Source organism: Pleurodeles waltl, chromosome 6, assembly GCF_031143425.1.
Source record: "Pleurodeles waltl isolate 20211129_DDA chromosome 6, aPleWal1.hap1.20221129, whole genome shotgun sequence".
Taxonomy (NCBI): Eukaryota; Metazoa; Chordata; class Amphibia; order Caudata; family Salamandridae; genus Pleurodeles; species Pleurodeles waltl.
The window spans coordinates 118,683,238-118,695,502 of record NC_090445.1 but is presented as its reverse complement, the minus strand read 5'-3'; the positions used below and the strand labels follow the sequence as shown (position 1 = coordinate 118,695,502).

The 12,265-nt window shown below is 46.5% G+C and overlaps 1 protein-coding gene across 1 annotated transcript in view; it reads right to left on the bottom strand.

The window, feature by feature from the left end:
• The window catches only part of GPR179 (G protein-coupled receptor 179), a 221,240-nt gene that overhangs the window by 20,750 nt on the left and 188,225 nt on the right, over positions 1-12,265 (bottom strand). The window contains exons 7-9 of the mRNA XM_069237498.1: positions 11,902-12,140; positions 6,864-7,002; positions 1,823-1,928 (exon numbers count right to left, since the gene is read on the bottom strand). Coding sequence (XP_069093599.1) covers positions 1,823-1,928; positions 6,864-7,002; positions 11,902-12,140 — 484 coding nt within the window. The remainder of the gene's footprint in view (positions 1-1,822; positions 1,929-6,863; positions 7,003-11,901; positions 12,141-12,265) is intronic.

Here is a 12,265-nt window from a genome sequence, read left to right as displayed (position 1 = left end):
GGCCTCTCTGTGTGCATGCAAAAAGCAGCCTCTAGGGTTCCCCACAGAACAACGTCTTGGATGCTTTCACAGATCAGGACGGTCAAACTTGAGAGGTAGTAGGTCCTGATTACCCCAGAAACTCAACTTTTCAGGGCCCTGTGCTGACTCTGTAAATATATTTACCTGTATCACAAAAGCAGGCCTTGTAAAGTACTGTCAATTAGGCAGTAATATCGTGTTATGCTGAAGCTGCGTATACACGCTTCTCGGGACATGATGTGTATTGTGAAGGAGGTCCTTCTGCTGCCAAAAACACAGAGGAACCCAACTGGAAGTTAGGTCCCCAAAAGCACCTCCTGACAGGCCTACCACGGACGGACCTCTCTTTCTTGTGGTGCCACAGAGGGGCCTTTCGTGTGCTTCTACAGAGGAGCATCGCGTTTCCTTCCCCATAAGCATCTCGAGTGCCACTCCATAGAGAGGCCTCCCAGGCGTTTCCACCGCGAGGCGGGGGTCTCATATGCTTCCACGAGGGGCCCCTCCTGTGCTTCCACCCAGGCCTCTCCGGAGTTTCCTACAACTCCCCTTTTGTGCTTCCACAGAGAGACCCCTCTCATGCTTTCCAGAAGGGGCCTAGCACCAGTGCTTACTTCGTAAACAAGTGAAAGGGCCCGCGTATTGCTCAGGAGGCCACAGCATCTTGCACCGCAGACTGTAACAACCATCAATGCCATACTGTTGTATAAACGTCCCCCATTAAGCATCACACTTCGATAAATGTCACAGTTTGAACATTTTCAGGCAATCCAAGGCCCTGGATGTTGTAGAGTTATTTTTAAATGTTAAATTGATGTGCTCCCCTCAAAAATAGACAGACAGTACCACGATGTGGTGGACTGTTGCAAGTAAATGCCGGTGTTAACAATGAAATGCTGGTGCCGAGAACCGCTAAACACTGGCTCAAATTAAGCATTGCCTAGCACGTGTTTCGACGGAGGGCCCGGCGGCTCCTTCCACTGTGGGGACTCTCGTGAGCCTCCTTTGAGAAATTTCGTGTGCGCATCCGTAGTAGGGCCTCGCATCTGCTTCCACAGAGGGACACACAGGCCTTTAGACACTTTGAAAGAAGAGGACGCACACACAGCTTGCCCAAGGATAAGGTAAATGGGGAGGGGTGAGGTTATTTCACACAGACGTGCAAGGTATGGTGGGAGGGTGAGTGTCGAACCCTTCCACCCCGGAAGGAACGAAAAATCACGTGTAAGGTGGGGCAGTAAACGAGGTGGATGGGATGAAAGATCGAGCGCATTCTGAAGCCTGGTGCAGCCGGATGGGGTGAGTGTTGAACGTAAGAGGACATGTTTAGATGGTGAGAGTTAAACGGTGTGAGGGTAGAGGCTTAAGGGCGAGCCCGGAAAGGTAACACGACAAGGCTATGGTGTATGCGGTTTCTGAGATTAAAGGTGAAAGGTTAAGAGTTACATGCTAACAAGTTGGTCATTAGGGGGAATGGTTGAGGGAGGAGTTGTAAGGAAGAAAAATAAAGGGTAAAATGGTGACATAAGGTCAGAGAGTAAGGGTTAAAGGTTGGAAGGGAAAGGTTTGTAAGGTGATGGATGAAGAGCAAGCGAGGGGGTTTTATAGGGCGAGATGTGAAAAGTCAAAGAGCACGTTTTATGGAATAAGAGGTGAAATGGTCAGAGGGGGAGGTTTTTAAGGTGAAGAGGGGAGGTCGGAAACGGGCGTTTACAGGGCGAGAGGTCAGAGGGCGAGGGTTAAAGGCTGAGAGGCGAACAGTGGAACGACAAGGCTGAAAGGATGTGTAAATTCCAGACATTACCTTGGGTATGAACAGCAGGGCCAGCGTCAGGGTGACGGTGACATGAGTGTGAATGAAAAACAGCAGCAGCGTCCAGTCGGGGTGCAGTGTGGGGACCATGAGAAACCTGCAGATGGGAGGGAGGGGAGAGAGGGGTCATTCTTCAACTTTCGGCGCTCTGCAGGCCATTCCTGGCTGGTCACTGCCCCTTGGACCCTTACTGACGTCTCACTGTCCCTTCAATGTTTATCTGACCTTTCACTGCCCAGCGGAGCCTTACTGACCTCTCACTGCCCCTTCGATGTTTATCTGACCTTTCACTGCTCAGCGGAGCCTTACTGGCCTCTCACTGCCCCTTCAATGTTTATCTGACCTTTCACTGCCCAGCGGAGCCTTACTGACCTCTCACTGCCCCTTCAATGTTTATCTGACCTTTCACTGCCCAGCGGAGCCTTACTGACCTCTCACTGCCCCTTCGATGTTTATCTGACCTTTCACTGCCCAGCGGAGCCTTACTGGCCTCTCACTGCCCCTTCAATGTTTATCTGACCTTTCACTGCCCAGCGGAGCCTTACTGACCTCTCACTGCCCCTTCAATGTTTATCTGACCTTTCACTGCCCCTTCAATTTTTATCTGACCTGTCACTGCCCAGCGGAGCCTTACTGACCTCTCACTGCCCCTTCAGTATTTATCTGACCTTTTACTACCCGGTGCAGCATTACCGATCGCTCGCTGCTTTGCATGCCATGCCTGTTCAGTCTCTGCCTTGTAGGGTCTTCCCGGCATGTCGCTGCCCTGTCGAGCACTATTGACCTCTCACTGTCCTGCAAGGCACCCCTGACCCGTTGTCACTGCCTCTGTGGAGAATTAATGACCTCTCACTGCGCTGGCAGGGTTTATCTAATATGTCACTGCCCTCTGCAGCATTATTTATGTCCTGCAAGACATCCACGACCCGTCACTGCCTCTGTGAAGTATTAATGACCTATCACTGCACCAGCAGGGTTTATCTAATCTGTCACTGCCCTCTGTAGCATTACTGATTTTACACTGTCCTTCAAGGCGTCCATGACCTGTCACTGCCTCTGTGAAGTATTAATGACCTAACACTGCACCAGCAGGGTTTATCTAAAATGTCACTGCCGTCTGCAGCATTATTTATTTTACACTGTCCTTCAAGGCGTCCATGACCTGTCACTGCCTCTGTGGAGTATTAGTGACGTAACAGTGCGCCGGCAGGGTTTATATAACGTCACTGCCCTCTGCAGCATTACTGACCTTGCACTGTCCTTCAAGGCGTCCGTGATCTGTCACTGCCTCTGTGGAGTATTAATGACCTCTCACTGCGCTGGCAGGGTTTATCTAATATGTCACTGCCCTCTGCAGCATTATTTATTTTACACTGTCCTGCAAGACATCCACGACCTGTCACTGCCTCTGTGGAGTATTAGTGACGTAACAGTGCGCCGGCAGGGTTTATATAACGTCACTGCCCTCTGCAGCATTACTGACCTTGCACTGTCCTTCAAGGCGTGCATGACCCGTCACTGCCTCTGTGGAGTATTAATGACCTAATGCTTTGCCAGCAGGGTTTATGTGACCTGTCACAGCCCTGTGCAGCATTACTGACTTTACACTGTCCTTCAAGGCGTCCGTGACCTGTCACTGCCTCTGTGGAGTATTAATGACCTCTCACTGCGCTGGTAGAGTTCATCTAATATGTCACAGCCATGTGAAGCAGTAATTACCTCGCACTGCTCTGTAGGGCCTTCTGTGGTGATGTATGCATCCCCTTGTCGCTGTGGGCACATATAACACAAATCTTAACATTTGACACAATTTCTGAATCCATGCGTGGCCACCAATAACTTTCCCTGATCTTCCTTTTGGTTGTAGTTTGTCCAAAATGCCCATCGTGCCCACTCATAATTATTTTATCCCGTAACCCAATGGGGGAAGTGAGTGGTTCTCAACCATATTCTCACCGCATTCCACATTCCACGTTCCAGTCCCACGGGACACTTAATGTGGACGGATGAATACATCACCCACCTTCCTGACATGTCACTTCTCTGTTGGGCATTACTGACTTCACACTGGCCTGCGAGGCATCCAGGACCTATCACTGCCTCTGCGGAGTACCAGCAGGGCTTATCTAACATGTCACTGGCTTCTGCAGCATTACTGACCTTACACTGTCCTTCAAGGCGTCCATGACCTGTCACTGCCTCTGTGGAGTATTAATGACCTAACACAGCCATGTGCAGCATTGCTGGCTTCAGTGCTGTGCAGGTTCTTCCTGGCCTGTATCTGCTGTGTGAATGTTTTTATGCCCTCTCACTGCTGTATAGGGTCCTCCTGATCTGACACTGTCCTGTGGCACATTCCTGATCTTTTGCTGTCAAGCAGGGCCTTCCCGACATCACTTCTCTGTGAAACTTTACTTAGCTCAAATTGATCTTGTGGGCATGCAAGAACTGCCACTGCCCTGAGGAGCTTTCCTGATCTCTCACTGCTTTGCAAAACACAGGTTTTATGTCAAATATTGAGTTGAAAAATATCGACCTGCAACAACACGGGCTCCATAATATCGACTAGCAATGTAAATAGATGTGGATTTAGAATAGTACATCTTTATTTCCCTATATATACCTACCTTTACCATACAGTACTAGTGAGCACGTTGGAGTCGATCTAAGATCTCCATACTGAAGCACTACACTGTGATTGATATGCCTGACCTGTCATTGTCCTGTGGGACGTTACTACCTTGCATGGCATTCCTGAACTGTCACTGCAGGGAATTCCTGACCGGGCAGCCTGAAGGGACAGTCTTGACCTTTTACTGTCCCACGAAGCATTCATGGCCCATCACTGCCATGAAGTGTATTTCTTACAATCGCTGCCATACGGGGAATTTCTTACCGCGCACCGGCTTGCAAAGTGTTCCTGACCCATCAATGCCCTGCTGGCGATTTCTGACCCATCAACTGTCCTGGGGGGCACTTTTGACTTGTCACGGTCATGCATTGCATTTTAAACAACACTGCCTTGTGGGGCTTCTCTCACCTCTCACTACCCTGTGCAGTATTATTGACTTCCCACTGTTCTGCAGGGGACTCGTAATCCATCCCTGTCCTGCGAGGCATTCCTGTCCTATCACTGCCCAGTGGAACATTTGTAGCATTTCTGCACACGCAACACAACAAGATGATTGACGGAGTGCTGAAACTTTGCAAACACTCATTCCCCAGTCATGCCACTCCAGTTTGGACCTAGCCCTATGCACATCCGCTTTGATCCTGTTCCCCAGGGGAACAGCCTAGCCTGATCTGCCAGGCCAGGTCCTACCTGGACCGGAAACAGGCATCCTGGGACCGGGCTTTAAGGTTTCACTCCTCATCAGCCAGGCTAGCTTGAATCCAATGGCTCAGCGAGCAAGCGACCCACGCCTGGGCATACCCTTGCCATTTAGCAAAACCAAAATAAAATGTTGGTCGGAGTTTTGAAAGCTGGCTGATGTGGGGTGATAACCTGAAACCGGAACCAGAATGCTTGTTTTCGGTCAAGGGAGGACCTGGCCTAGCAGTTAGGGCTGGACTGTTCCCATGGGGAGCAACGTCAAGACTGATTTGCATATGGGTGGGTGCAAACTGGGGTGGCATGGTGAGCAAAAGAACGATGGATTTAGTCCAGATCTGCGAGTGGGGGTGAGTGTTTGAAAGGTTTCAGAATTCATTCCATCATTCTTTTGTGTTGCTTTTCTGCACAAGCCTTAGGACTGCTGACCTATCTGTCCTGCAGTGTATTCATGATCCGTCGCCGTCCTCATGTGCATCCTGACCCCTCACTACTCTCTGGGGCATTCCTAGCCTATCACAGCCTGTGAGTTCTCTTCTGTGAAGCTCCACTGCTAGCCTTTACTCTCATTTCTGTTGTCAGCTTTAACTGTTGGCCTGTGTTGTAGGTGTCCACTGTTGCTTTCTATTTGTGGTTTATCTAGTCAGTCCCTATTGTTACTATTGGTGTCTGGTGTTAGTCTCTGCCTTTGGACTCTGTGGTATTGTTTTCTGATGTCGGGCTGTGTTGCTGTTATTCACTGTTCATTTTTATGTTAGGTTTTGTTGGTTCATTTGTATTGGCCCCTGTTTGGTCTCTGTTGTTCTTAATTCATTGGACTCTATATCATTTCTCTCTGTTGCTGCTCTTTATAGTTGGTCTTTATGTTTGGTTTTGTTGGATAAGTTTATTGGTCTCTGCTGTTGGTTTCTGTTGCTGTTCTTTATTATTGGTCTCTATGTGTCATAATATTTAGTCTCTTTAGTCTTTTGTTGCTTTACATTCCATTGGTCTCCATTACTATCTGTGATTGTTCATCTCTTTTACTGGCTTCTATGGATTCTATAGTCAGTATATAGTGTAAGCCGCTGCTGTTAATCTGCTGTCAGCCTTTTTTGCTAATCTACTCTAGGCTCTACTGTTGTTTTCTGTAGTCAGTCTCAATTGTTGGTCTCTATAGTCACTGTAGTGTTGATCCTTGATCTAAGTCTCTTAAATTGCCCTTTATTTTTGGCCACAGTTGTTGGCGTCTGTAATTGGTGTCTGCTGTTGTCTTCTGTTGTTTCTTTTGGTCTTAGCTGATGGGTTCTAGTGTTTGCCTATGTTGTTGCTCTCTAATGTTGGCCTCTGTTGTTGATCTCGGTTGTTGGCCTTGGTTGTTAGTTTCTATTGCTTTTCTCTATTGATGGTCTCTAATGCTGATTTCTATAGTTGCTATTTTTGGGTTGTATAGTCGCACGTTATTGCTGGTCTTGCTTGCCGTTGGTGTTCTCTATTGCTGTTCTATATTGTTTTTTCTATTGGTTTCTATAGTCAACCCTTACTGTTGATCTTTATCCTCTGTTTCTCCAGTCACTCTCTGTTGTTGGTCTCTGCTGTTGATCTTTATTATTGCTCTGTCACTTGTTCTCTGTTGTTCTAAGCTGCTGATCTTCTATTATTGCTGTGTTCCTGTTCACTGCTGATGGTCTGCAGTCAACCTAACCGCACAGTCAGACTCACCTGACAACATGGAAGGCGGCAGAGATCACCATTTCATTGTGTAGAGCCACACCCATGTACCGAGGCTCGTGGAAGGCAGATGGTACCGTCCTGGTGGCATAACACAGGAAGCTGCCCCAGAACAGGAGGAGAAGTTCAGCTGTAAGGAAGGGAGACAGGTGTCAAACTTATATCAGCAACAAAGCTCAGTGTTAACAATGGTGCAGCCAGCAGGCAGGTGTCAGAAATCCAAAATTTCATACCAAATTAGAGAATGGCTTAAGTGTAATACCAGAAGGAGAGGTGCAGGCTAAACAGGTTTCCCAATTTCCTGATTTTCAGACTTTGCAAAGTTTCCTAGTTTATCTTCAGAACGTTTTTCTGCACATTTAAAGAGAACTGTCACCGTGTTGCCAGATAATTTAGCAAGCAAAATATTTCATGGAAAAAAGACAGTAAAACTACAGCAATAAATACAATGAAAGCAATTAGTAAGAAGGATTGGCAAAGTCACTAAATCTCTCCTTTGGTGCCTAATGCTTAGGCAATACCTTTTTGGGACGATGAACACTATTGGCAAGATTCTGTGCAGCATAGTCAACAGTAAAAAATACAAGTATTAAAAAAGGTGGCATGATGCAGCTGCTAGGTGTGCTCCTGTGTCACCATGCATGCAAACCTATAAAAACGACGTGGCACCAAATATGAAATTTAAGTAGCAGAGAAGTGCTTTTTTTTAGGGTGGAGGGGCTAGCAGCAATTTCCTAACTCGCAGTGCAATAAATAAATAAATAAATAAAAATAAGGGACAGAGCACGTGAGTGTAGAGTTCTCTAAAACTGAAGCAGCAGAAGGACACAAACCAGCCAATCAGCGAGATGGTACAGAGGCTGTAGTTCAGGGCAGGATCAAACACAAGATGGATAAGCTGGGACAAGCAAAGCCACTCAATAGGAAGCAAGCAAATGAGAGTGACAGTAAAGTCAATCAATGGTAAGCAGTGGGAGGCAGTGCTTTAAATGGGCCGGTACTCACGGGTACTGAGTACCGGCACTTCTTACTTTTACCTATCTGAGTACCGGCACTTTTCCACTGCCAAGGAGAGTACCGGTACTCATGAAGTGTAAGCTCATCGGTGCTAGTGCTGCTGAGCTCGAGGGTGTTAGAGTGGAGCTGATCAGTAGGGCACTCTGTCAGCCAGAGCGCCTCTCTAGCCCTTAGCTGATTCATTGCTGAACCATTCAACAGGGGCTCATTGCATTATGCAATGTATGTCTGGGTGTTGGGGATGTCACCGCCCCGCTGTGTTTGACAGAGTAGTGCCCACTGAGGCCTGCTCTATCAATCGCATTCACGCTCTCTGTGTGCAGCAGAAGGAATAATCCCAAATGAAGTAAATTTGTAAATGTGTGTCTCTGCTTGTGTGTATTTTTGCTTTGTGTGTGCATGTGTGCATGCTTCTATGTGTACACGTGTGCTTGCTTCTGTGTGTGCATGTGTGCTTGCTTCTGTGTGTGCACTCCAGAATATTTAAGTATTGTGGCAAATGCAAATTAGTAGAAACAGTATGGCAGTGATAAGCTGCAAATATTGCAAAACAAGCAAACATCAACATATCTTGATTGGCCTTCATTTCCGGTAAAGAGTTAACATGTTTTGTTTATATTGATACATTTCTCACGTTTTGGTATGTCTTGTAACTGGTGTAGAGCTCATTATTAATGCTGCTATTTCAGAGTCTCATTTGTCCTGGGGCACTCTGATTATTAGCCTGAAAGTGCTAATAGTGGTGTTGATGGCTTGGCTGCATTCATGGTTCAAAAGGTCTAACCATTATGATTTAGGATCTAATCCCAGCAGGTATTCACACCACTCTTTATTAGCATATGTAGCCAGTGCTTAATTTGTAAATAAAAATGTTCCGGTGCGGAAAGCTCTCCTCTGAAACAGGCGGCTGCTGTAATTAAAAGTGGGAACACGGAATACCAAGGCAGTGTAATCCTTAAATCATCTCGGGCCTCTCCAATCCATTTAAGGCCTCTCTCTACCCCTTCAGCTCACTCTTGCAGCTTTCTCGTTTCTCCCTTTGGGGTGTTTTTTCCTTTTTCTCTCCCTCCGTCTTTCCATATGAGTCTTTCGCTCACAGTAAATGCTTGAGGCAGAAAAATAAGTGCCAGCCCGCAAAAATAAGTGCTGGTGCTCTGCACCAGAATCAACAAGCACAAATTAAGCCCTGTATGTAGCTGTTAATTTGCACATATCGGAAGTTTGAGATCACTGTCAAGGGCAATGCAAGGGCAAAATGAATACTGTATAAAAATTTATTTGTATCATCATGCCCCGCCCCGTCTCTAACTCCACCCAGTAGCCACGCCCCCTTGCTCAATTTAATGAGTACCTGCACTTAATATTTCCCATTTAAAGCACTGGTGGGAGGGCTGTAAACTCTTGGTAAACCCACAATAGGTGTTTTGCGACCAGCTTTACGGTAGGCTCAATCTAAAAACAAAAGTTGAATCATTTGTATTCAACCTCATTGCAACTTGCAGACGAGAAGATACATTTTGCAAACTATACCTACATTTCGAGGTGTACCACACATTGTCTATTTTGTTTTTTAGATTATTCACTTCTATGTAATATTCATCAAATATAGCCTGAAATTTTATGCAACTTTACTCAGCCCTTCCTGCATACTTCAATTATCCTGCCAGCAAAGTTTACACAATGCGGCCTAGCAAATAGTATTGGGTTTCTTACATAATTTCCACAAGTGTTTGTGTTTCCAAAAATGCCTGACGATTTGCAAAAAAGCAGTGCTTTTTTATAGTCCAAAACCTCTGCAGACTTGAAAACCAGCTCTTTTCTTTTGAAATCTGTTTATTGAGGTTTACAGATATACAAAGGCATCACGAAGGGTAAGGCATCTTACTGGCAAAAATTAGAGTGGTACGGTGATTATAGCAGCATATCCTTATTAGCGACATACAAGAGAATAAAGTTCTGATATAGGTGACAGCAATAGAGCGAACATTGTACCCTCAGGCCTTATGAGCAATACAACGTTACAGGTAAAAGCTTTGTCGTTTTGGGGGAAGAAGGAGGGGCAGAGGAGGGGAATTAGAAAAATGTAGGTACAATCAATACAAAATAACAAGAAAGAACAATAAACATCATTCAAGTATATGAGATAAATAAGCAGTGCTGATAAGCCATCACGACATAATGGCTCTCCATCTCGGGGCTGGGGCATCCTTAGGAGGATTTACAGCAAGGGACATTAGTTGCGATGTTGGGGGTGGGGGTCAGAGGAACAATTCAAGTGCCTTCAGTTTTTGTGGGGTAAAGCAAGTGAATTCTGTTCATAAGAGATAAGTGAGCAAAGGGTGCCAGAATCTATTAAATTTAGCATCCGTGCCTGACAGTTTGTGGGTGAGTTGTTCTAGTGCCACGATGTGCCAGAGGTGAGTGATCCATTGCACCAGGGAAGGGGGGGATTGTTGTTTCCATGCTAGAGAATCCACTGTCTTGCCGCCTGTAGCATGTAACTAATGAGTATCCAGTCCATGCTGGTCATGCCTGTCGGGCCTTGGGGTAGTCCCAAAATAACAGGGAGCGGGGTGGCAGGATCAGGGTAGCCCAATACATCCTTGATGTGACTAAGGATCTCTTTCCAGAATATTTGTATGGGGGGAGTGGGGGGCGGTCTACCATGTATGTACAAGATCGCCCACTTCGAACTTGCACCTCCAGCATAGTGGGTGTGCCAGGGTAGATAGCTGACAAGTGAGAGGAAGTATTATACCATTGCTCGGTGAGTTAATAGGTGGTTTCCCACAGGAAGAAGCTACGATATAGTTTGGCAGTATCAAGCCACAGGGTATCCCATTGTTTAGGTGTAATTTCTTCAGCATCTTCTCTATTCCATACGCTCTGGTAAGGGTGTGTAACAATGCAAGTAGAATGTTGAAGGGTTTGATATGTGTTAGATATTAGCCCTTTTGACCCATTACATGACTGAACCAGTGTTTTGAAGGGGTATGGGGGAATATGATTGCAGGGTAGACTGTGTGGTGAAGCGCCCCGTGGCGCAGCTGCAGGTACTTCAGTCTAGCTTTGTCCAGTCGGCGATATTCCTCCCGAGAGTGCTCAGAAGTCTTCATCACGGGTCCCTGGAAGAGGACCTTCAGTGTCCTGCAGTCCTTATCAGTCCATGCCCAGAAGGCATGATGGGAGAGTGCGGAAGTGAAACCTGGGTATTTAGAGAGAGAAAGGGAGTCAAACCGCTCGATGATGTTGTTAGTTTATCCTATATTTCTAGTGCTGTCTTGGCCGGGTTTGCTGTGTAGACGCTTCGGGGATGGGCATGTTGCGGAAGCCAAGCCAAGTCCCACAAAGGCCTACAGGCTACTGCTCTATCACAGTGGCTTTTGCTTTCACGTGCCACCCAGACTAAGACAAATTGCAAGTGTGCTGCCCAGTTGTACTCTAAAACCCTCTTTTAAAAACCTAAACAGGCAGCCCTAAAATGTGTAGTAGTGTTGAACTGTTCCACCTCATCTTTACAGAAGTTACAATATCAAAGGAACGATGGCCATATAATATAAGTAACCTTTGTACGGATTGCGTGATAATTTTCTCTCCAATCGTACACAGCAAAGCTGAAAAATATATACAGGATGTCTTTATGCCATGGAATTACTTAGTAGATGAACACTGTTCTATGCAAAGTATACTTCAGCAGAACCCATTTACTCACATTAAATCAGGTTCTGTGCAATATTAACTGTTCAAAAAAGTTATTTTCGAGCAAATGTGTCAGAGCAAAATGTTTGCAACCTTCAGAAACTCTTACATAGGGTATGTGGAGGTTGCAAAATAAATACATGTTGCAACTTCGCACACTCCTAGATGTAAGCATGATTGAGTGAGCGAAGAAGGCAAGAGGAAAGGCAGGAGCCTTGAGTCGGAGAACGGAAAGAGAGGCTGTGCAGGAGGTTGCGGATGCAGGTGCAAAAGAAGAGAACGGCAGTGGGGAACAGCAGAGTGGGGCACTCACCCACAGCCATCATGTAGTCCCAGCGGTCATAGTCACAGAGGTAGAAGTAGAGGCCTCCAGGGGTCTGTGAACGGATCACCAGCGGAATGTTGCGGTCCATGTTCTCCAGCATCCCCACTGTCCAGGCCGTCAAGAACCAGAGGACCAGCAGCAGGATCACCGCCAACATCTTCAGCACCCGCACGCTGGTCATGTAAGGCACCCGCTGGGCCGTGCGTGACAAGAACACCTTGAGTACTCTACAAGGGACAGAAGAAGTCACAGCATGAGAAAATGTCTACCATGAGCCGTCTGGTGCTCTCTAGGGCTCTGGGCAAGGAGTGAGTGATTGCCTCCCATCAATAACTTAAGCACAATTAGAAAT